Here is a 26,031-nt window from a genome sequence, read left to right on the forward strand (position 1 = left end):
ATAGGAACAGAGTCCTGAATTTCCTCTCTAAAATAATCTGTGATGCTCTGTAAAACCACTATGTAGTTCTACTTCATAATATAAACTGATAATATGAACCACGTATTTGTATATGTTGCCATCTTCTAGGTATCAGGACATCTCATCTGCCCCACCTCCCCAACTATATGTAAAAAAATAAAGCACATCAGCAGTATCATAGTGGTTTTTTGGCTCTTGGGTCAGAGAATCTGTGTTTCTGGCAATCAGGCTGTGAACACATAGAACTGAGCTACACAAGGATTCAAAATCCAAGTAACAAGAACCAAAGATCATGTTTGTGGGAATTCATACTGCTCTATATACCTAACCCTAAATAAAGCCTCTCTGTTTTCAGCTTTTTAACTAACTTAAAACAAAAATCCAAAAAACTCAAAATAGGACTCCGCAGTCTATGAAGTGAGCAGCTGAAAATGGTTCATTAGTCAGAACAAAACCCAGATTATGCAGAACAGACATATTTTACTTATTTTGTCATGTCCTGCTTTGTCAATTATGTATTTATTTAATTAATATGATCTTAACTTCTTCCTGCAAATCTTTGGAAGTGACCTGAATCGGCACTAAATATGTATTGTCTTCAAACATCAGGTAAAAAGGGTAACTCCAGTTGTACATTACGTGTTCTTGAGTTCAAGGAAGTAAGTTCAATACAGCACACTGATAAGGAGTTCACAGCTGTGCATTCACGCCCCTTGTGTAGATAATCTTGTTTCTAGAACAAGAATACAATTGCTACCACACTTTGACTATTTTACCTTGATTCAAATTTTCTCTCATGATGGCAAAATAGAAAACGCTTAAATTTGAGTTAGCATGATTTATTTTGGATTAAATTTATGCAGATTAACTTGTAATCCAAGAAAGATGAGTTCCTATTGTAGACATGGATTCCTAAGCATTCAGTGGTTATTAATCAGGTTTTCTAAAGACAAGTTCTTCCTCAAAGTAGTTTCAATATGAAATAGGTAAAATAGATAAACTATTATCTCAAAAAAAGAAAGAAGCTCCTCTAAGGCTGTGCTGGAAGAAAATGAATTGTTTACCTTAATTTTTTACCTTAAAAACTTCATATTTTTAACTATACCATGACTAGTTTGATACCTGTTAACGTGATATTAATTCAGTAAAAACCTTACTGTCCTCTTCTTTAAAGAATATCAGCCACAGAGACCTAACTGTCCTTTGGTTTGCATGAGGATTTCAGAGAGGAAGGTCTTGGTAGAACCTGTCAGCACACGTGCACTGAAGTCCCAGAGGGCTGGCACACGCTTCTTCTCCCCAGGCCTTGTCTTTGACAGGGGGAAAGGATGACACAAGGGTTCACCCATTCTGGTGTTTTACTTGTCCTTCTTAGCATCCTGTGTATATGTCTTGGGACCATCCCAAACTGACAGGACTTGAAGAGTTCCAGTCTGAGGCCAAGAGCCTGCTCTCCCTGCCCTGCAACTAGTAGAAGGCACTTAAGAGAAAAATGCAGTGCTCTTTTAGTTAAGGCCCTGGGTAGACTCAGGTAAACCATACTCAGTTCCTGGCTTTGCAATGGGTTTTCTTCACAAAGCCAGGAAAGTACCTGTGCCTTGCTACAAAACCTCCTGCCTCACACAGAAGTGTTTTGAGACAGTATGTTAATGTTTGACAGATGCTAGGACTCACTTGCATGGGCACACAGTGTGGGAAGCAGGACAGAGCTCAGGATGATGTCTGGGAGTAGAGCTATATATCACACTGATGAGCCACAGCTTCTATCTTCCTGAATGTCATCTTTTACACCCTGTGCAATCACTTCATGTGTTTAGCATTTCTACTGCTAGTATTACATGTCTATTTGCACAAAATTTGTCCCTGACATTATGGAAGATAAAGCTATCGCAGTCTTATTGATTGAGCAGAGACACCTACATGTTTGCTGTTACTATTATGCCATGCAGGTGGATGAACTGACATACTAAAGTAAGAATGGAGAAATACAGAAAAAGAAAACGGGGGGACAAGATGACTCGGCCAAACCTGCAGCCTTGCATATTTCTAAATATTCTATAATCTTCAAAGTTTCTGTGAGAGAACAGAGCTTTCTGGCTACCATTTCAGTATTTTAACTTGAACACAGCACCTGGCAGGAAGCATTCAACAAACTGAAGCTATGTGTATCATGTTGAAACATATCACATAGACATTATTATGCAGATGCAGGAAGAAAAATACACCTTCATTTTGACAAGGAAGCTCAAAACTTTAGGTACTACACAGAAAAGCACACTAAACAATGATTAATAAGTACTTGTCTAATGAAGGTTCTTCCAATGGTGGAATGAGGATGCCATTCCTAATTAGAAAATATTATCCAGCTTTAATTAATCAAAATTAAGAAAAATAATTATATAAAATAATGGCATAGAAAAGTTAAAGCAAGTAATACCCACAGACTGCACAAAAGATTTTTTGGTAATCATATGCTGCTGAGAATTTATCAGATATAACGAGGTAGAGCAAAAGAACTGACCTCCCGAGGACAGATGATTCTCTTGGGACGTGGTGCCTCTTGTTGCAATTGATATACTGTCAAACACAAAAATGTACACATCATTAGAAGATGGCAACATACACAAACTTTTATTCAGATGAGTCTTTTTGGCCAGGGGCTGCAGAGAAAAATGCAAATGTAAAGAAAATGACAGCAAAATGAGGTATTTCAGTGTGTCTAAGTCATTTATATGAAAATTGGTTGTGGACTGGCAAACAAACTCAAGTGATCAATGCTTTAAACTGTTACAAGTATTATCCTTTTCAATGGGTTTTTACGTTTCTATACCAGGGAAGACTAGCCAGAAACATTTATTAGGTCTGTCTCAGGATAGAACCCCACACTTTTGCATATACCATGCTGTAACAACCCAAGAACAGATTGTTTACCAGTAACACCAGCAGTTTTTGGATAGGCCGAGAAAAAGTTCAGTGCCTGTGAATGGGTTCATCACAATCTCGTAATTTATTTCAAGATTTGCTGGCAACTACTGAGGAGCAAGCAAACATTCCTTTAGAGCAATTATGCCCTATTCGAATGGCCCTGGATCAATTTTGCAAATGTTCTGAGGGCTGCAGGAGAGAGACCAGAGGCTAGGGGTACTTGCTGCCTGGCCCCCAGACTCTTCACTGCATGTATTTAATGAGATCCTCTCCCTGCCTTCCACTCCAGAGTCGTGAGAAGAAGCTGACATGCAATGACAGTAATCAATTCCAGCACAGACAGACTGTCTCTCTGTAACTCCAGTAAAAATCCCAGAGGTTTGGACTGCCTCCCTCGAGAGAGGCCTTCTGTATGCTGACCTTCTTGTATTTGGAAAGATCATGTCGTGTCTATGAATTTTTTTAAAAGACTGAGTTTCCAGGACACATTTATTCACAATGTTAGTGAAGCTGAGAATTATGCCCTGAAAGGTGGTAGATTATGGGAGGAACAGAAATGTCTCTAGGCTTGATAAACACAGAAGCCCTGTTGCAGAAAGTGAATCAAAAAGGTAGGTGTTAGCCCTCAGCACCTTTTTGCACCTTCTGCACCTTCTCTTTAAATGGGGCTAGAAGCAATGAAATCTGGAAAGTGGGGAAATCCTCAGCTTGCACCCAAATTTGTCACACAAACTTGATGGGATGTGGAAGCTTTGGGGGCTCCTGCTTTCTGCTCACGTCAAAGTGGGAAAGCCCATAACCTCTTCTTTTCCCGACCCAACCTTCATCCCTGGTTCCTTGGAGGGGCACAGAAAGACAGCTCATGATTTCTTATATTCCCTACCAATTTTAAGGCATATGGATGTGATCCAGCTCTACATTTATACTAAGGCTTTGTATTTACTCTGCATCATTCAGCACTGTCAGATCTCCTGCTACTTTTGCACAAGATTTATGGTAACTTGATAATATTTTGATAACTAGATGATAAATATGGTCTTTCTTACGTCTTGTAATTATGTGACTAAGATTCAAAGACTTCTACTCTTCTTTGATCAAATGACTTGTGTGTTTGAATAAAGTGTCAAACAGTGCATGAAAATTTTGTTCAAAAATTACTGATTGTTTTTTAAACCTCTGACTATTCTAAAGCCAAATATAATAACTTTAGAATTAAGTTCTGAATGTCTGAAATCAGCATAACCACTGATTGAGCAAGTTCCTGATGTTAATACTAAACACATCCAATAGGAAAATAACAACTTTTTCCTTCCCCCCATTTCCAGTGGAGAGAAGGAACTCTAAGGATTCAAAACATAGCAAGAATATGATAGCTTCTCATTTAAAGTAAATTATCTATTTCCCCAATTAATTAATTTGAATTTTAATTGAAAAATCATACTTCATAAAAATTCTATTTTTCAATAATCAAATCTCTTAAACATTGACTGACACAGCAAATTAAGCTAGTGGAGCTGTTTCTAAGACAACTTTGAGAAGAGTGATGCAAAACAAGTTGGTCTGAAGAACACACAGGAAGCCTATCTTTGTGATGTGCTACATTTTTGAGAAATGAAAAAAGCAAAGAGCTCTCTAACATGACCAAAAGGATCTCTGAGGCTGATAACACCGAAGAAGAAATGGTGGGGAGAAGAGTCAGCATTTCACAAAACAAAGGAAGGAATGATTAACAGGAAAGGGCAGATACAGACATGAAAGACCTGAAAGCAAACACAAAAAAATGGATGCTTATAGGATGTAGTGGGATAAATCAGTGCAAGGACTCATGATGAGTGCAAGGAAGACAAATCATCTTAACAACTGTATTTTGAATAGACTGGGAAAGGTTGCTGTCATTCTCAGAGAGAGGCGGGTAATTAATCAGCACAATAATATGAACTGAGAAACATATCTGATTTAGAAATACATAATCAGAAGAAAACATAGTAAGATTATCACTATACAAATAAATAATTACAAATTATATGCTAAATGTGCTGGATGAGAAAATGGCCCAAGCACGATCAAGATTGTGAATGGTGGTAATCACAGAAAATGTCATGAATGGGAAATGGTTTCCCCTGAATGATAAAAAATTCAGATTTGGCCATATTAGCTTTAAATTGATAGTCATTAAACTGACAGAAAGACAAACCAGTGGAACAACTGGAGGGAGATACAGAACCATTAGACGGAGGGAGAGAAGACAGATTGGGAGCAGAGAAAGGACTGAAAACCGACAGTGGCACTGTGGTAAGGGACACCGAGCAACTCAGTGGGAGACAAACAACAGGGAAGAGACAGACAGACTGACACACAGCTGTCAAGGATGCCCAGTAAAGACACACAGCAAGGCAAGGATGGAGAAGGCAAAATGACAGTGGAAGTTCAGTTAAGTGGAAAACAAGGAAGGCAGTATCTCACAGACTAAGGCATTAAGGAGCAAAGCCAGTGTGACCCTACCAAAAACTGTGTTTTCCTTTAGAAAGGTCTCTGCTGTTTCTGCTTCAAATGATTGCTACGAGAAAGCCTGCTAATGGGCTATGAATACAGTGCAGTATTATGGCTAAGGTGACTTGAGAAAAATGTGCCCTACAGCTAAGTTCCAATGAGCACAGACACCTCATTAAGTGACCTCATTTTCAGAAGCGCTGAACATCCTGCAGCTCTGCCTGATTTCATTATACACTTTTTCCAAAGTGCTGGGCACTCGCACTGAGGCTGACATTGCCAAGACCCCAGCACAGTCCAGGGGATGGTCAGACATTCAGAAGGCACATCTCTCACTACTTGCTCAAATGACAAACAATCCTTGCCTTTCTGCCTCATTTTCCCATCTCTGAAAACCATAAAACAGAAATCAATGTATAAGACTATGGTTAGGTGAAATAATAGAAAAATACACTAATTTAATGCAGTGGCAAGCAGTGATTGACATCTGACCCAGTCTATTCCAGGATTTAGAACTGACAGGCAGGTTCAGACAAACCCACTGTGATCATAGAAAAGATGACACTTGAGCATAATGATGCATTATTATTTTAGCCCTGAGAAAATTAACCTTATAAAAAGTCAATTGCATGCAAAAAGAAAATGTATTATTATTGCTCAGAGAACAGCATCAGACTGGGAGTGGTTTTTTGTTCAGCATCAGATGCAAATGAAATGCACAGTTATAATACACATTAAATATTAGGCAAAAATGCAGCTCTGCAACAGAAAATGCAGTAGCTTCTATTTGACCCTTGAACATCTTTATCAGTTTCATACTTCAGGTAGTTTGCCAGCATTCATAGTATCACAATCATTGGGACTTACAGTGTTAACAAAACTTTAATTTATTATTGAATTACTTGAGGAACATTTCTTTGAGATGTAAAGTAGCTGGTTAGAATATATCTTTCTCTCTTTTGTTCCCGTTAGAGCACGAGTCTTGTCTCAGGGGCTGAGCTAGGGAAATTCTACAGTATGTTTTAGGAAGAACTGTCTAATTCCAAAATCCAATTTGCGTAAGAAACAAAGGGATGACACGCAAAAATCAACACTTACTCTTTTTCTGCCAGGGAAGAAGGGCTATCACCCATTTCTTCATACTTTTTTTTTTTTTTTTAATTCTGCAGTGTGTCAGGACCTCAAGCTTTCTCCTTTAACTCACCTATGATGAGTGTTCAGTGATGCTCCAGCGGAGAGGAAAAATTCCTATCATCGTTTTTATAAAGCAGCAAGGAAACATACCGCCTTCTGTCTCAGAATGTTTCGCAGAGTTCCTGAGTTTTACCTCCTCAGCCTCATCTCAGTCAGGCAGTTTATCCATGTGCTGAGCTTGAACAATATGAGCTGTCCTATTTCTGCAGGATTACTCACATGCTTAATTAGGAACCTAAGTGCTTGGCTGAAACAAAGACTTAATTTCTAACAAAAATGAGTCTCGGACACTGTGCCTATTATTTGATGAAGGACAGAAGGCAGGGAAACTTCGTGAGGAGCTGAAGCATGGCATCAGCTGATGCTCAGTGCCTTGCCACTTTGCTTCCCACCAACACACATGATGTTGAATAATGCAAACAAGCATTGAAGTGGCATTGACACATGACTGACTCAGCACATGTCATCTCAACTGCAGTAAAAGGAGGAAAAGAGCAGTTTTACACCTCTTCAAAATTCAAGCACATACATGCTGAGGCTGGAAACCAAGGACTATGCTGTTTCAGTCAAACAAATTGCCTACTTCTCCCATGAAGCAGGTAAAGTAAGCAGGTTCCCCCCTAAGAGGACAGTGCAGCACTGGAGCAGGTTACCCACAAAGGCGGCAGAGGCTCCACCCTGGCAGGTTTTCAGGACTCAGCTATGCAAAGCCATGGCTGTTCTGCTCTACAGCCAACAAAAGTTGTGCTTCAAGTGGGAAGCCAGATCAGCTCACCCCAGAAGTCCTGCCAACCCACATTCTGTGATTCTTATCTTTCTTTCTGTACTACCTCAATGATGGTAAAACAGCAAAATACCATTTTTCGTGGTAAACATATGGCAGACTACAAATAGGAATCTGTTATTGGAATGATATAAGAAATCTGTTGTTTGTTGATCTGCTTCTCAGGTAAAAATGCTATCAAATCCACTGCCTAGAGACTGCTGGCTGCTAGAAACTTTCCAAACTTTTCCCCAGGTTCTTTCCTGTTAATACAAATTATTCTGGCCATTTCTTTTACTGTCTGTGTCCCAGGGCTATCAGAAGAAGTCTGAAAAACTTTATGACCTGCAAAATCTATGTGAAATTCTAACAAACCTTCATAAGCAAGTGAGGATCTTCTGCATTAGAAGTGTCCATGTTTTCCAAATATAGCTGAAACAAATTTGTACATTATGTGAAAACAGTAAGGCTCAAGTTCTGAAAACTGTTGCACTTTGATCAGCATTTGACCATGGAGACGTTCAACACTGTTTATTTGGATACTTTGTCTGCACAAACAGGAAAATCTGCCCTTGTTTAGAAGCTAGAAGGATTGAAGCCTTGATCATGATGTCAATAAAAGGCAACATAGTCACCTAAATTTATCCAGGACTTAAAATAAGAAATCAAAACTGTATGCAAAGTATCTTACTAGTATGTTAGCAAACCTTAAAAGTTACTAGGCAAAATACATTGAAAATAATTGTTAAATAGGCAGCAAAGACAAAGTGCTAAGCATTAAATATATACCTAAGTTAAAACTGTCATGAGACAGGGCAGCAGATTGAATCATAGACAAACACTACTGTTGGACATAACCTCTATAATTAATTTACCAGATCAGAATTTTTCTAGCTGAGTAAAGAAGCACAGATCAGAATTTTTCTAGCTGAGTAAAGAAGCACACATTACCTACCATTGCAAAGAAAATGTCTATCTGTGGCTAAGCAGTCTCAGCAGTAAATCTTTCTAAGCTTAAACTATTTTCTGCATTTTGTAGCTGTGTAACTTTTTCCATGGTCATTCATGCATGGAGTTCAGACGCTGAGGCCATGATTTTGTCATTACCACAATATTGGCATCCTACATACAGTAGAATAGGAAATTATATATTCATAGACTATTCATTTGTTATGGTTTTGTTTTGGCTTTTGTTGGGTCTTTTTTTCCATTGAAAAAAATGTTTCCTTGGACTAGATGTAAGCTGTGAGATAAAAGCAACCAAACTTTTTCACTGCATGCAGTGATCTGTCTGCTGCACAAGTTGGGCAACTAAGAGCAGGTAGATAAAGCTATGTGCTCATTCCCTGACTTTTTAATGAAAACCTACTGCTAAAAAGGAAATATCTCTCATCTGAAATGCTATAGTCTTCTCAAAGACAATGGGAGCTTTTCATTGATTTTGAGTAAGCCAGGTTCCTCTTTTAAAAAAAACCACTCAACTGTCTGCTTCTTCTCAAGTAGTCAGCAAAGTATGCTGGAGTGGTCCAACACTCTTGCTGACTTTTTAGGAGATTTCTCTTACATGTTCAAAACATTACAACAACTACAACAACAACAACAAAGTATCCAGAAAACAGTGTTCTGAGAAGCAAGTTCCGTAATTTAATGGCATATTCAAATTTTGGTTGAAAAAATCCCAGTCCATTCTGGGGCAGAATGTAATTCTCAGGTAACACAGAGGTGATGTCTTTGAAGTCAGCAAGACAGTTTAATGTGCATATAAGTGAAGTCAACAAGTTTATTCCAGTCTTTAAAATTACACATGTACATGCATGTAGCTACTGTGATCATTGTCTTTTTGTAGTTGCATTTTGGTAATGGCACTATACTGAATTTGCCACCATAAAAGAGATGATTTTTCCTTAGGATATCTGAAAACCAAAAAAATAAAACAACTCTCTATACCCAAAGCTACATTCTTATTAAAGTTCCAGGAAGGGTTTAAAATAAAACGATGAAATTTAAAGGCCATCTTTAATAAGGGATTTAAAAGCCAATATTTTGTCTTAGATCTGTGCTACTCTATTAGAAAATACATTTGGAACAAAGCAAAAGAGCATAAAATATGCACTTCTGCACTGCACTCTATGTAAATGATTTTTCTAAAGGCAGACAGGAAGGTTCAAAGAGCTGATAATGCTGTCTCCAGCTTCTAAACCTCCACTTCAAAAATCAGCTTCTATTGCTAAGGATCAAAAATATTATTATCTTAAAGTGATTTGGTGACCCATATAAAAAGACAAGTATTCTCAAGCCTGACCTTTAGTAAACATACAAAGCATTAACCTCTACCTCTGCAATCCTTCCTGAAAATATCAGCAGAGAAACCATGAAACCCAGGAGCTGCACACTTTTAAGGCAATGGAGGGAATCTGGCACACATAATCCTGCTGTCCTTGCTCCATGGAAATCCATAAAAGTTCAGGTTTTGCTGCTGTCCCATACAATAATTTGTGCAGGCCTCTAGTACATTTATGTCTCCCTTCCAAACAAAAAAAGAGAAAAGACCTAACAGTGACTGACACCTTGGTAAGGTACTAAGATTATTCAAATTTCTTGTATACTCACAGTATGATTTCCATATTGGAGGCTGGTATTCTTCAGCATCTAAAATAGAAAAAAAAAGGGGGAAAGAAATCAGTCATTTGGCCACTGGGTCAAACTGTCAGCATGCACATTTCTGCTGAGAGGCCTCTACTTGTCAGCAAAATTCACATTTCTTTCCCAAGAGGGATGATAGCCTATTTACAGTACAGTTTGCTATGTGAGAGAAGAATACAAATTTCAACCACTTGTAGCTCCAACTTGCTTTTCCCAAATTATTCAAACGTAAAAGAAATTAGTTTTTTACCAATCTGCAATACTCACCAGTATTTTTAAAATAATTAACTGGACCGGTAACTACATTATTTATTTGCTTTACCTGGCATGATAAACAGATAAATCACTACTGGTTTTCAGTCAGGCTTCTAACCCCACTAGTAAGATTTAAGAATGAGCATCCATGAATTACACATGCTGGGGCTAAAAAGATGCACAGCTAAAGCTGGACTCGGATGCACACACCTGACAGTTTCAACAAGAGTCAATTACACTTCTTGAACCCACTAGCACAGGTAATTGGCATATTTTCCAGAAGCTGAATCAACAAAAACAATGTGAAAAAGATAGAAAAAGGAAAGACTGCAAAACCTGCCATTACAAACAAGTTACATTATTGTAGCATTATTGACTAAAGGCGCACAAAGAGTTGGTGTCTTTTGTTAGTGACCACTCCATGGGGAGGTTTCCAGCTCTCTGCAAGAAAATCAATTGCTGTAACCTACAGAAATCCCAGCAGAAGCCAAGATGGGACAGAAGGAGCAACACCAGTGACAAAGGGTAGGGTACTGGGTACTAGTTTGGCTCTGAACTGTCACGCTGCCAAACACTTTTAAGTCATTAACTTGCCAATACTGTGCAGGTTAATTAAGGTGTTTGTTATTTACTAAACTTCTACTTAAGTTATGCTAATCTAATTCAATTATAGTTGCATAGCTCATGCTCCCTGTCTATTTACACACACACAACTACTTTAAATATATTCCTGCAAAAAGTCTGTTTAATAGGAATGTTAATCACTACCTACCATCTGCCACTTTTAACTCTATTGTTTTAAAAGAGGATAAATCTAGCAACAATCACAGTTACGGCCTGGAATAACACCCTGCAACAATTCGTAGATATATCGATTGGGAAACCCATTCAGTTTCAGTTTCAGCTGAATCCACCTCACAGCACTGACAAAGTTCAAAATGCTCCCAGACTGACACAGTTATACCGTGCTGTGGCAATCCAAGAGTAATTAGCCTGCAAGTTCATTATGCAGAAGACTTATTTTAAATTATATGAAGCTATTCATGAGACAAATGAAATTTATTCATACAAGAACTATTTTTTTCTCTTCTCAAATTATAACAGTAGTATGTAACTCTTTTTTCCTGCATACATCTATCACTTCACATATAGTTTACCACAACACCATAATACTGTGTATTAAATTCTTCCCTCCATACTTCTGTGCTACTGCAAGAGAATTTCTGAATTTCCTTCTTCACTTACTATATTTTTCCAAAAGAAGAAACACTGAAATAATGCAAATATATTATTATCTATACTGTGACTTCAGAAAAAGAAGTAATAGGGGGAGAAACAATGAAAAACCAACAAGTATCAGTTGTCACTTTAGTCTTCCAAATTAATTAAAAAGCGCCCAGTAAATTCAACAGTGAAAGCTGATCTACAAGTGGCTGTAAAGTGCTTCATTAGCTGGAGACAGACTGATGGTGAGGAAACACTGCAGCCGAGATGGAGAATTATCCAGGAGATAAGTCATAAAACAAAACTCTCAATGATTGCATTTGATTTGTCACGGTTATGAATCTGTCAGCCCCGGAAAGAGTGGACAGAACCATTCGTCAATAGCTAAAATAATTCTAAAAGATAGCACACTCAGAGGAAACCCACGTGTCACCAGCTCCACATTCACCATTACAAGGTACTGCTACATCCTCTGTGATCCCTTCAGCTGAAAGTACATCCCTAAATCACAGGGAACAAAATGCCATAGAGCTGAGAGTATTAATAGAGTTTATTGCCAAGCTATCATGTGTTTGATGGCACCCATTTGTAGGGAAATAAAGAATAATTAGTTTAAATACAACTTGGAGACAAGGGTCGTGGTTGAGGACCAGAGAGAGGTCTAATGCAACCCAGATGGAAACGTCTTTCTTCTTTCATGGCAGGAGGCTGCTAGGCCCCTGCTTAGGCAACTCTCATCCTTGTATGGTAAAGTCTTGGGACCCCCATCCTGGCTGACTAGATTAAGGTGAACTTCAACCCTTCTTAAATCAAAAGGTCAAAAGAGGCAAATCCTGCCTGAGCAGATTTGATAACTGCTATTTGCCCTCATTGAAATTTCTGTTCTTCTATATTTTATTATTCCTCTGTATTACACAACAGCTCTTTTCATTAAATTGTGCTCCACTCTCCATGACTGGACTTTAAACAGCAGTTCTGGCTCACGGAAGTCACGAATACGAGTTTGGGTGGTCGGCTCAGTAGCTACAGGACACCTCAACTCATACAGCTTGTACTTTAGATCTGCACATAGTAATGGTCTCAGCAAGGACAATGAACCTCAGTTTTGAGCCACTTAACAAAAATCAATCAATCAATCAATCCAACTTGGCACAAATGACAAACGCCCTGCGTTGATGTCTCATGAAATGATATTCCTCACATGAACTTTGATCGTAATCACTATCAAAACCATGACTGGCAGCGTGGGGAAAAGGGCTCACTGAGATACTCTCAGGTGATAAGACAGGGTCTTTCCTATTGCTCTTTTCTTGAAAGGTTCATATTTCCTACAGTGACTTCTTGTCTAGTTTCAGAAAAAATGCCAGCTAAGGTTGAAAGCAGTTGTCAAAGGAGAAACTCAGATCACAAGATGAATAACAGTTCTGAAAAACCCAACAAAATATCCCAAGGTCATTTGTGACACATTTTTCTGAGTGTCAGCATAAGAAAGAGTCACTGTAAAAGAATTACAGAATGTCCAATTCAGGTATTTTAAAAATTATTTTGAGTCTTCTCAATACTGTATCATAAATGACCTTGGCAAAACTTACTGGAAAGACTAGGACTGGCAAAAAAGCATGAGAGACTTCCACAAATAATATTACAGGCAAGACTGTTAACGAAAAGCTTTGAAACATACTGGCTGAGAAAGAGAATATTTATTAGACCTAAAAAAGTACTAGAAGTCAGTTGTATGCTAAACAGAAAGGCAGAAGGAAAGCAGAATGCTGACTCTTGAGGAATATTACAGCTCTGAGAAGGTTTCTCATAACACAAAATTGACATGAAAAGATATTGGAGAAAATTGTCAAACCAAAAATGATACTTGGAACTGGAAAATGGGAGTAAGGTAAAAACAGGTTATTTTTTCACTTTATTTGCTTTACTCTTCACAGAGCAGACAGGATGAAAAGGATCTTAGGAAAAAATACTCTCATAAAGCTGATGGAGCACTTAAAGCTAAGTATAGAAAGACTACAGCAAAGGGAGGACTGAAAAGTTGGCAGAGCTTTAAGCAGACAGATAAAAAGTAGAACCACATAAGAATTTTTTTTCCAGGAAACATGAAGACAGAATACAGTATTACTGCCAATAATGGGCAGTAAAGGGTTAATGCATTACTCAGAGCCATTCTTAAGCCATTTCTGAGAAATGGTCTTACATTAATTATACAGTAAGTAAAGTTATCCATGGACTTCAACCCTTGCTCTTCACTGGGCCTGGCTCTGTACCAAAGTGACACCTTTCTGGATGTAGTTGTGAAAGACACTGGAATGACAGAATTGGTTTTTATTACTTCCTTGTACTTTGTGAAAATGATGATGTAATGCCAACACGTGTGGGTTTGTGCTACCAGCACCGAGACTGACTTGGTTAAAGCAGGTCTAATAAGAAACTAAGTTCAAAGTGATTCCTCTGACTACCAAGACCAGTAACGCACTGGAAAGCGTAAACTTTTTTACAGGAAAGCCCACGAATTAGACCACATGAATCACATATTTCTCACTTATAAGTGGCATAAGGAGAACTGTAATAAATATCCATACTGTAGCTATATGCCATGCCCAGTTCTAGATACGCTAAAAAGTATTAGTGATTCCTGTGACACTGAAGAGTTAAGAAGACTAGCAGCAGGACAGCTACCAAAGGGGAGCTGTCATTATTTGCTGATTTCTTATAGTCTCTATGGAAAAAGAGTAAAGATCTTCCCTTTTTTGCCTTTGTTCCTACTAAAGGATTATAAAAAAATATTTTGTAGTTCACCTTGGAAGAACTGCCTCAGCCTGGATTCTCTGCCACCATTGTCTGAATTTTGGACTTCCTTTCCAGTAACAACTAATTTTAAAACTATGACCTGCATGTGCAAGGAAAGACACTTGTGTGTGAGGAAAAGCCAGTCTGGAAGCCACTGGTTTACTGGCAGTGTGCAGATAAATGATTCACCGGATGAACAAGTCTAGCTACTAATTTTTTTAATCTTCCATTGTTATTTTAGGACCAAGACTAATAATTATGAGTATTTTAATGTCCTCTGTATATTTCCTTTAACGAGTTTTTTCACAGGTTTACCACGTACACTTTCATAGTTATTACTTTGTTTCCAAAACATTAAGTTAGCATATATTATTAAATACATTTTTCTTATTTTTATATATGTAATTATATATAGAAGAGTAACATAAAACTACTGAGTAAAAGCTTCTGTGAAAGATAAACAGTGTTTGCACTCTTTACACACGTGGGGTTTTTTACATTTTTCTTCATGCAGACAGAATTTTATTATTCAATTGACTATAATGTGGATGGCCATCACAGAACCACAGAATGGTTGGGGTTGGAAGGTACCTTCCATCTGGAGGTCATCTGGTCCAAACCCCCTTCTGAAGCATGGCCACCTATAACCATGTCCATCTCCAAGGATGGAGACACCACAACCCCACTGGGTGACCCATGCTAGTGTCTGGTCACCCTCACAGTGAAGAGGTGTTTCCTGATGCTCTAAGAGCCTCCTGTGTTTCATTTTTGTGCCCATCGGCACTGGTAATGTCACTGGGCACCACTGAAAAGAGCTAGCTTTGTTCTCCTTGCCTTCTCTCTTTAGATATTTATACTTTGAAAAGATTCCCCCGAGCCTTCTCTTCTCCAGGCTGAACAGTCCCAGCCCGCTCAGCCCTTCCTAAGAGATCCTCCAGCCCTGCAAAGCTTTTCCAGTCCTTTATAAGAATCTCTCCAGCATGAAAGTGCTGTCCATAGCTCTCTCACTCTGCAGAATCCAGCACTAGACACAGCAACCAAGGTGTGGCCTCAGCAGCGCTGAGCAGAGGGGAAGAATCACCTCTCGTTTGACCTGCTGGCAGTGCTGCTCCTAATGCAGCCCAGGATCCCATCAGCCATCTTCAAGGGAAGGATATATTGCTGCCTCATTTTCAACCTGGTGTCCACCAGAACCCCCAAGTCCTTTTCTGCCAAGCAGTTCTCCAGCTGGGTTGTTCCTTGGCATACACTGGTGGATGGAGACTAAACTGAAAGAGTAATTAAGGGGGCTTCTTTAGGGGTATCAGTTCTTTTCTGACACATAAAACATAGATCAATTCTTTAGTTTCCACTCTGTGATTAATAAATACCATTTACAGACAGTCATTTTCCCCTTAGCTGATCCCCTACTGGCTAATCTTGTGCTGGTGAAGGGCTGGTTTAATTTATTTTGCCCTCTCAACAATTAGTATGTACACATACACAACTGTGTCACTTTGCAGTCATTTTGCAAATGACTTTAAATTGGTGTGTTTTTCTATGTTTGATTGCACTCATTTGGCATACACTTTGGACATCATGATGACTTCTATTACATATAACTACCCTTACAGGAACATCTGACCACACTGTGAGAAAGAATATTCTTATTTTTAAAGTTGCAAATAATCACACTTTCAAATGACATGAATAATCATAGAGTCAAACGAGTCCCCCACTCTAACTCCTGAAAAGTCACTGCTCCTGTGAAGAGCAAAATTAACTCTCTTGCAGTTAATAATTAGCAATGTAGCTGTTGAAACATTTCAGCATGTCAAAAACTCTGTTTAATGTTTCATTCAGAACGAATAGTTGCCTGTGGAGGAGTGAGCAGTTGCCAGCTTTATCACTGAACTTTCTCATCACCAGTACATGGACAGCTAAAATATGGAATGAGACTTCAGTTCTTGTCTTAATGAGGCACTCTAGCTTTCAGCATAAGGTACAGAAATGATCAAACTGTTTACTTGCAACAGAGTTTATAATTGGTGTATTAATTCAGATGATGGGAGCTTCCCACTGCGCTATTCTCTCTTTTAAAAAAAATTAAAAATCAGCAATAGTGTATAATTTAAATGTCAAAAAAAGCTCACAAAAGGGGTGGAGTTCTCTCTAGCACAGCAATTAGGCTGAAACAGTAAGCTTTTAATAACCACTATATAAATTGACAGCTATTTTGTATCTTTTGCTTTTGCCTACCACAAACTTGCTATTAGAAGCCACTGCTGTGAAGGTAGCTCATTTAGCCAGTTCTACGAATCAGGGTCATGCCAAATTGTGCTCTCTCCTCCTTTTGCTTCAGATTTCAAAACTGTATCTTTCCACTAATAGACATGTGGTCAGCCCATGGTTAATTTTGTTTAATGCACGTGTCTGTTTAACTAAAATGCAGGTGAAAGATCATGCAAATAGGTAAATTTAATAATTTAGAAGAGTTACCAACTATCAAATATAATATGACTGTGCAGTAAGTGAATTATTAGGGATGTATTCCAACAGATCACAGGAGATTTTAATTTTTTAAATCCACAGCTCAACTTGTACAACAAAAGCATAAAGAGCCATGTTCTGCAGTCGGTGAGTGGTGTTCAGCCAGCTATGACCATCAGATTGGAGCAATATCTCATTAATTAAAAAATCTGTCTTTCTATTCTGCACAGATTTAAAGATAATTAAAAGCACTGAAAATACCATTTTAGATTTGGAAATTGAGAAAGAATAATCAGGGTTCTCAATTGCAATAGCAGAAGTGTAAAAGAGAAGGGTATCTGTACAGTTCTAATTTTCAAATGCTCTTTAGGAGTCTAGTCTTCCTTAGGGCCCAGAAAATAGAATTAAACAAGCTCTTCCAGAGTGCAAATCCAAGAAGCTGACACGGATCTAAGTAAGCTGATGAAAATATTCCCAATGCTTTAAATATTTCCTGGGAAATATGCAAGATTTAAGAGTGCAGAGAGGTAATTCACACACCTAATCTTAAGACAGGTAGGTTCTTTATAATGCTGAATCACACTGAATCTATTGCCCTTGGATGGCATTTAAGAACCTCCATAATTTAAGTGTTCTGAAGTGTTTTTTACCCAGAGCAATAATGAAGAATTTCCTTATACAGATCATTAAAGATTTGTGTCTAAAAACTAGAAAGGTAGGCAATAAAAAAAATCACAAAATATCTCCATCCTTCATTGTCAAAAAATCTGTTGTAGTTATTAGCTGCCATTAAATTTAATTTGGTCACTAAAAATTACACCCCAATGATTGTTACCATTCTCTGTTTTAACACTAAGGCCAGTGTAATTAAAATCTAACACAGTTATTTTCACCTTTTCATTTTTTTAACCTATCAACCAGAGGCATCAAGGCATTAAAATGGGATAATCAGAGCTCTGCCTGAGAGATTGGACATTTTTTTGGGAATAAGCACATGACATAAGTTAAATCACATCACATTAGCAGACCTCCTATCTTACACGGATATACTTTAGCTTCTAACTAATGACCAGTTAGTTCCTGGCTGAAAATCAAAACCAGATAATCAGTTGGCATATCTGAGAATAGTTCTGCTGCAGTAATTTTATCACTGTGCAGGATATGGCAGTGCATTTCCAGTCATTTACTTACTGCATCCTAAAACACAACCCCCACAACCTTCCAGCCAATGATCCTTGGACTCAGCAAAGCAGTTCAGGCATGGTAGGAAAGAGCATATGACAGAAATAACCACAAGAATGCCAAAAAATGACATTAAAATGGTCACCATGAAGTATTTCAATTAGAACATTTTTGTTGAAGTATTGTCAGCACATTCCCAGTTCCAGAAATTCACTCATACCTTGACAGGATACCCATTGATCTGGCTCATCAAAGGAGCCAGCACATTCCCTGAAAACTTACTAAACTTTAGCAAAATCCAAATCATTGCTTTTGGTAACTGTTATTTTTGACATGAGACATTTTATCATCCCTCTCTAAGCAAGGGTGCAAGTGTTTGTCTATTCAAGGGTATGAGGTGGTCCTAAACCTGCAGTTAGCTGTGGAGGCTCTTCATCATCTTTTAGAGATCATCCCCATCTGCCCCATGCAGTCCTGTGCTTGGCCCTCTCTGGATACAGAAATGTAAGTATTTTTAAAGACTGAAACTGCATACTCAGAATGAAATGGAAATCCAGTAATTCATCTCACTCAGCAAAGCCATGGGAATCAGAGAGTTTACAGTGGTAACTTTAAAAAAATCACAAAATGTGTTGTATTTGCGTAGGGGCTATGCATATGCCAGGGACCTTCATGAACTCCTTGGCCTAAACACAACTTCAAGCCTTGGACATGAGAGATGAGAAGTATCCTGTCATTCAGAGCAGGCATAATGATCTGCAGAAGAATAAAAGCTTAGCAAATAATTAGACTTTGGCTTGCTTTACAGGTCCTGTAGTATTGCTGCAGTATTTGTGTCTATATATTAAAACGTGAAAAACAGGAAAAACACCACCTACCCACAAAGCATATTTATCATTCCCACAGCTCTTGAATAACACTCAGAATAATTGGGGCTCCTAAGATAAGAAGCAACACTGTACCTACATACTTCCCCTGTTAGATAAACATGACACAATTAATCACATCCTTTGGTGGGCAGTTTTACGTAAGAGTATCAACTACATTCAAGGCCAATTGAATTATTATTTTATGTGAAGTTAGTCTCTGAATCTTCAATTATCTCTTCTAAGAAAATAGTTTGGATTAAGGTCAGCTATTACTGAGCTGCAAGTACGTTGTACAGTTGGACAAACACTTCACAAATCTGTTCTACCATCACCCACCATTTAAGTGCTTTCCCACTACAGCTGTTCATGCTCTCCCTACTTCAGATCTAAATACTACAGAAACGTTGACCTTCTTAAAATTCAGTTCCATGATAATATGTTTATGCTGACAAGAACCTTATGTCTCAGAAACATCTATGTAACTACACTTTCCTCTCTGCAAGTTTAGCCATAAAATAATCACTACCAGTATTTAAAATACTATCATGGAGTATTTCCCCTCAGAAGAATATGGTTTATGTATGGTTTCTTTACTTGGGCGGAATTCTATAATTCTTCCAAGAGCTTTTTACTACAGCCTGGGACTTTTAAAATTGATAATGGGTTCTTACAGAATCATGTATTTACAAAATACCTTGTATTAAACATCACTAAATTTAAAATACACTTAGGTCTTCCAAAAGTTTTATCAAACTAACCAACAGGTCTGTGCCTGGGCATAGGTGATGCAATTCTTCTTTGCAAACTGCAATGTTGGCAGCGTTTTCCCTAGAGAAACTCTGGCCAGTGGCGTGTCAGATGAGGCCAACCCCATGTCTCTCTAGCATTTTCATTGTCAATTAAAACAATTCCAAACTGGTGCTCATAGGACAGCTGTACCAGTGCCTCCAGCGGCATCGAGTGAGAGGACAGGATTTAGCCACCCACAATGTATAAAGGAAGATACAACTGCAGCCTGGATAATATCCTGGTTTCCTATTTTGCAAATATTAAAGATGCAGACAGCACATGAACACCATATTTAAATATCTTAGAATACATGAAATTTCTTTACGTGCTGTAAGTAAATCAAATAGAGCGAAAGCAGTAATTCCTATGTAAAATGGATTTTGCTTCTATATAATCAGAGATAGGTTGGTTATTTTTACATAAATAAATTAAAAAGGAAGGAGCACACTTTTTCTCAGTATCTTTTCTGGAATTGTTCTTCACCCTTGTAAAAATAACAAAGAAAATTTGTTTCTTACCCCACTTATCTTACAGAAAGACTCAGAAGATGGTAAAGCTAGTGCTTAAAAGCACATCCATCATACCTTCGATCATAAAAATCAGTCAGTAAGGAAAAAAAATCCTCCTCTATCCTGTTATTTTTAAAGATTCACCCAATTGCACAATTTTGAACAACTCCTCTAACTCATCCCACTGAAACACTTTGTGTAAGGACAATTAATTATGAATATGGCTATGGCACAACAATATTTAATATATTTCATTGCAGAGGCTCAGGGAAAAGAAGTAGTAGTCATCCAAAGTTCTGCAAACGTATTTGCTGTAGGCTTCCAGCAGGTAAATAATAAACAATATTCAATACAATACCATTAAGCAAGTACACTTTCTACTTTGATTTATACCCTGAATGGTAGACATCAAATGTCTTCATTTTTTTTTTCTGTGGGCCAAAATCAGCAGCTGATCTATATGATCCAGCACAGTCTTCCCTTTAAACAGCAAATGAGTCAGAATTCTTTAAACGCCATAGCATAACCACAGCCTTGATGATGAAACCTGGCCAAATGCAAGGCAGAATTACAGAAGCTGTTTTGTCCTTGTCCCAGGGCTCATGTGGAGGTACCAGCACTCTGGCAGATCAATACCTATGGACACAAAAAAGACGCTTTCCATCAATTGCTTTCCAGCAATGAAACCAAGGAGAGCTTTGTTCTTCTGATAACACACTGATCTTCACCCAACAAAGCAAGGTTCGCGTTCAAGCATTTCATTACTCCCGAAGGACAAACGTGTATCTACACGCTCAGAGACTCAAAACTGACTAATGTTTCTCTGGAGCACAGAAGGAAGAACAAAAAAATTCAAGTCTTTCCTTTGGAAGGATCTGGCAAATGTCCAAAGTAAAACAATGCAATTTTTTTAAGCTAAGGGGAAGGGTTGGTTATGAGCAAGAACTGCAAGTCTCAGTAGCAACCACTGCTCTGCAGTTCTTTTCTCATCCTGGGAGACAGGAAAGCTGGGTAAAAAGATGAGCTAATTCACTCATGTCCAACATCACCAGATCTAGGATGGGTATTTCATGTTGTAAAGACACCAATCTGTGGAGGCCGGTGGGCCTGCTGGACAAGGAACGAAAGGAGTCCTATGGTGGGATAAGTCCTAGGTTCCTTTCCAGAGTATGGTGACTGAAAAGCTTGCCCCAGAATGCTCTGTTCTGTTATGTTAATGTACCCCAGTTCTGCTCCCCTGGTTGGCTCCGTTGGCCGCCACAACCCTTGTCACCTGGTACACCCTCAGTTTCTCAATTAGCTCCCTTACCCTGGACCCCCCATTGCTCTGCCCCGGGACTTCTCTGAAACCGTGCACAAGTGTGGATGCATTAAATCTCTCCTGCAGAACCCTATGGGAAGACTCTTCCTGCTCATTCATCGTTGGACTGTTTTAGCTGGCTATCCGGCATGTGTGTGCCAGTGTGCTGGCTGCACGGAGATGCTTCCTTGGAGGCGCTTTTGGGAAGGTCACAGCATGTTACCATCTAACAGAACTGCGACACCAATCCATGTGTATCTTTTTAAAAAAAGTTCTTCCTGCTTTTCCTGTATGTTTTTTTTGTACCACACAGGAAAGCCTGTCAGAGCTTGTCAGATCATTCTAGTAGCAAAACCTCCCAAAATACAGATTTCCTTGAGAGCCCAGAGGATAAGGTTGCTGGTTGTCTGTGGGTTTATTGGCAACATCAGTTGTAACTAATGACTGAGACAGTGTGTTGCCCAACAACCTACCCCAAATGAAGCTGAGGTTTTGCCAGGTTTTTGCTTCATTTCATCAACATTATTTGATACTCACAAGGGAGATAGCGAGCAACTGTGGCAGCTTCGTGCATTGGGAGCTATGAAAATATTCAACAGCTGTAAAATATACATTTATTTTAAACTTTTACTTCTTGTTCTTAATATTTTCAAGGATAGTTAAAGGTATACCAGTCTGAGAGAGTAAATATGCCTGCTTATGACAGCAGAAAATAGACCTGAATATTAAAAAGAAACACATCTCAAGAGGCAAGGGCAGTGAGACTTAAATCCAATTTGCAAGATAAAAGCTAACCAGACCACTTACTATTGCCATCTGATAGCATTCAATATTGCTTGAAATTCATTAATAGGCTAGGTAATGTAAGTACAGTGCATGTATACAAATTTAATTCTATTAATTTCTACATCAGAAAAATCTAGTGAAAGAGGAGGAGAATAATTATAAGGCAGTCTTACCAATCTGTGGACAAGGCATAGCAAAACCAGTCCAAACCTCAGAAGAGTAATTATCCCATGAGACTCCCACCTCCTGGGAGTGCCCATTATTGTGCTAGGGGAACATAAAACTGACAGCTATTCAGAAAGACCTCCAGAGCAATTTTGGCTTAGCTCTACTGCTTATCTTACCTTGTCATCTTTTTAGGATATCTACAAGCTTCCAGCTAACTTACCAGTATTGTATTTTATTTTTACAAGCAAGCAATAAATGCTTCTTTTACAGCATATACTTTGCTTAACAGTCCAAATGTTGGAAAAATGCTTATGTGTCTTAAATAAAAGGTCATTCAAATTTAAACAGCTTTATAGAGTAATAATATTTCATTTAGATCTGCCTACTAACCGCTGATTGCTTAGTCAGATTAGGTGGAACTCTAAACGAGAGAGAAGCAAAGCATTTTATTATCATTAACTATTCCCATTATGGCAGCATTTGCAACCCAAAATCAGGTTCGGTGTTACGTCCAACTGCTAACAAGTACAGTTTAAAAATAAAACACAGCAGTCGCTGACCTAAAAGTGCTTGTGATTATAGTGTGTGGCAAGCATCCAACAGATAAAAGGAAAAGAGATGGAAAAGGAACAGGGCAACAGGAGTGCTATCCATGTCAGCCATAAGTACCAGTCACAGCATCCTCCCCTAACTATTAAGAGAGTAGTTTCATCTGAATGTAATGAAAAGATAACTAGAAAACAGATGATGCTGGTAAAAAAAATAAATGAAGCAGCACAGAGCATCACATAAATACACTAGTAATAACTTAGGATAAGCTGATTTATTATTACATGAGAGAGGTTCACTTATGAATGTTAAGAAAAATGGTGGAGATTTAGTTTCTTCTGAGAGCACAAGAAAAAACAACTTCAATACATTTATGTTACATTTTTATAGAAGTGACACATCACATAAATAATAGAACTATTTTGGATCAAGGTTTTATAATAACCTTTCTTTACTGAAGAGTGAATTATTCCAAAGCAAACTGCAGCTCACCCTGGGCATATCCTTCCCTGCTTAAGGTGCAACAGAGAACTTCATTGTATTTTCAAAGACATGTCTACAGCCTATTGTTTAGCAGTTTGGTTTCAGTGCATCATTTTATCTGATGCCAGTCAATTTACTTACACTGCTGCTGTGCAAAGTCTGGTCCAGATTACCCAAATGGTAAAAATTTTCAACAGATAAATGCTTCTTTTCTGAACCTAATTTATTGTCTAGAAGAACCACATTTCCTCCCAGCTTCTCACCCATTAGGGTCCAAGACTCAGCCCCCGTCGGAATGAGGAGGCCAGATTTGAGAGCAGTCATGTGTACCTGATGAGGTCCACGAGGCACCCGATTGGTGCCATTAGACAGTGAAATTCGGGAGAATGCCAAGTTCTGCCACAGGCTATTTACGATGACGTAACCCCTGGATAGGAGGAGACGTGAAATGTGAGCTTCCATCAAACAACCCAGTGGTTGTGCGCAAAAGGACTGGAAGAGTATTAGCATGAGGTGGTTCTTCATGATCATTAGCTGCAAAACACTCCTCCTCAAAAAATGCATTGCAGGCAATTCTAATACAGCAGGAGAGCCTTGTACAAATGCTATTCTCAAAACACTCCCTTGAAAATGCTTCAGTGTTTTTATAACAACGAGAGAAACGACTGATTAGGTGCCAAAATGGTTTGATACCATCTCTGAAGAAAGGCTTTGCAGCTCTTATGATTTCTCTTAAAACAGTTTCAATTTGAAGTTGCAATGTCCTTCAGAGTACAAGTGTCTTTTTGTACCAGTTCCAAAGAGGATTTCAGAGCTGAGTCCTGACTGCTCCTGCTGTTCTACAGAAGTGCTATTTTTTGTATATCCTAGACTGGTGCACTACATTCCTGCACTATTTATTCTGCATCTCCATTATTACATTTATTGTCTTCTGGGCAATAGGTAACAAGTCCTTGCATGGTTTACTTTAAAAAGTGCCACAAAATATGTACTAGCTTAAAATTTATCAAAAAGTGAACCTAGGTAAGAATAAAGTAGCATAATTAGTACTGAAGAGACATCTCCCAGGAGGTAAAAAATGAATGTAGCCTACAACTGAGACCTCCATGATGCTTCAACTCAATAAAAAATTTTATATCAGAGATTGCCAAACTTTGATTTATAAAACTTGCAACTGCTCCATTGATTTCAGTAGGGTGAGAGTGATTTATTTCAGCCAAAGAGCTGTCCAGAGTTATATATAAGCACTGTGAGCTCAGAAATCCCAGTGGTCATGGTGTTAACTGCAGATGGTTCTCATGTTCCTGTGGTAAGCTCAGTACCAGTGACTGCAATATATTCTACTTACGTTTACCAATTGAAATAATTTTATTCATGCACTATATCATACTAACCATAGCCTGCCACTCTCATTATCCCTTACAGTCCAGGACTCTTGCCACTTAAAGGGCACTTGATCTACACGAAAGGGCATGTCCAGATCTACAAAAGTACTCTCCTATGACAGAATTTGCATGCACTGCTAAAGCAGTAAAGATTAAAAAGACCTATGGAACTACACAAGTATATTCATTGAAATGGACAAATAGATTCTGCCAATCACTGAAAGAAGTATCCAGCCTGATGGAAAAAAACCCCAAACAATTATTAGAAACCTCTTTAAAAGCTGATCTAAAAACCTACCAAGATCCCAAAATAGAAGCAGTATCAAACACTTTTAAATTCAAATCCATTTTAAGCCAAATTCCTTCATCCTTAAATATTGTCAAGATAACCTCATTACAGAATGGAAAGCTGAATCTTTACCTATAATCAAAGTAAAAAACAGCAGACCTGACCAAACACCATAGTTGCACAATCAGATTCTGAAATGGGTATTTCCAATGACTATATCTTTATGTAGACAAAAAATTTTATTGAAGTCCAACTATTTTTTCTGAATATGCTCATATATATTTACCAGCATATATAGACATAGATTTCTCTACCGTATCTGCTTATTAATATTCTGTCTTTATTCTTACACGTATGATCAGTGTACTCCATCCCTCTCACACGCTCACTACAACTCTTTTGATCCCTTATAGTTGCAGTGGATTTTTTCATAATATATGAATCACTAAGTTTTCTTCCTTCTTTGCACTGACTTCCAAAATAAATTTTATGGTTTTACCAAGTTTTTATTCAGAGTTTCACGGGTTCAGCTAGACAAAAGACAAACCAGTGACACAGTTCAGAGGCGTAACAGGAGGGAACACCCTGACATCTAGAAATTATAAGGAATGGGTTTGCAATTAAAGGACAGTACTGAATCTTCAGACGCTGAGTTCAATTTCTAACTCTTCCAAATGCTCCCTGTGTTATGTTGCATTGCTATAAGTGAGAGAAAAACTTCCTCTCTGAACTTGCCTGGGGATGGAGCCACTTTTCCCCAAGTCTTGTGCAGCAGCAGAATCCCTGTTCAAATCTGGCCTTTAGACATCATCACAAAATGAGCCATAAATAAATCTGCTGACTCAAATAACAGGACACATTTCAAAAACAAGCAGCTCTCTACTGCAGAAAAGCAGAAAGAGAGGGAGACTGAAGTAAACAAATCTAATCTTCAATGCAAAG

At 38.3% G+C, this 26,031-nt stretch overlaps 1 protein-coding gene across 1 annotated transcript in view; it reads right to left on the reverse strand.

Moving 5' to 3' along the window:
* CHN2 (chimerin 2) overlaps positions 1-26,031 on the reverse strand; it is a 167,178-nt gene that overhangs the window by 90,735 nt on the left and 50,412 nt on the right. The window contains exons 2-3 of the mRNA XM_032108932.1: positions 10,004-10,042; positions 2,543-2,598 (exon numbers count right to left, since the gene is read on the reverse strand). Of these exons, the coding sequence (XP_031964823.1) occupies positions 2,543-2,598; positions 10,004-10,042 (95 nt within the window). The remainder of the gene's footprint in view (positions 1-2,542; positions 2,599-10,003; positions 10,043-26,031) is intronic.

This window comes from Corvus moneduloides, chromosome 1 (assembly GCF_009650955.1).
Source record: "Corvus moneduloides isolate bCorMon1 chromosome 1, bCorMon1.pri, whole genome shotgun sequence".
Lineage (NCBI taxonomy): Eukaryota > Metazoa > Chordata > Aves > Passeriformes > Corvidae > Corvus > Corvus moneduloides.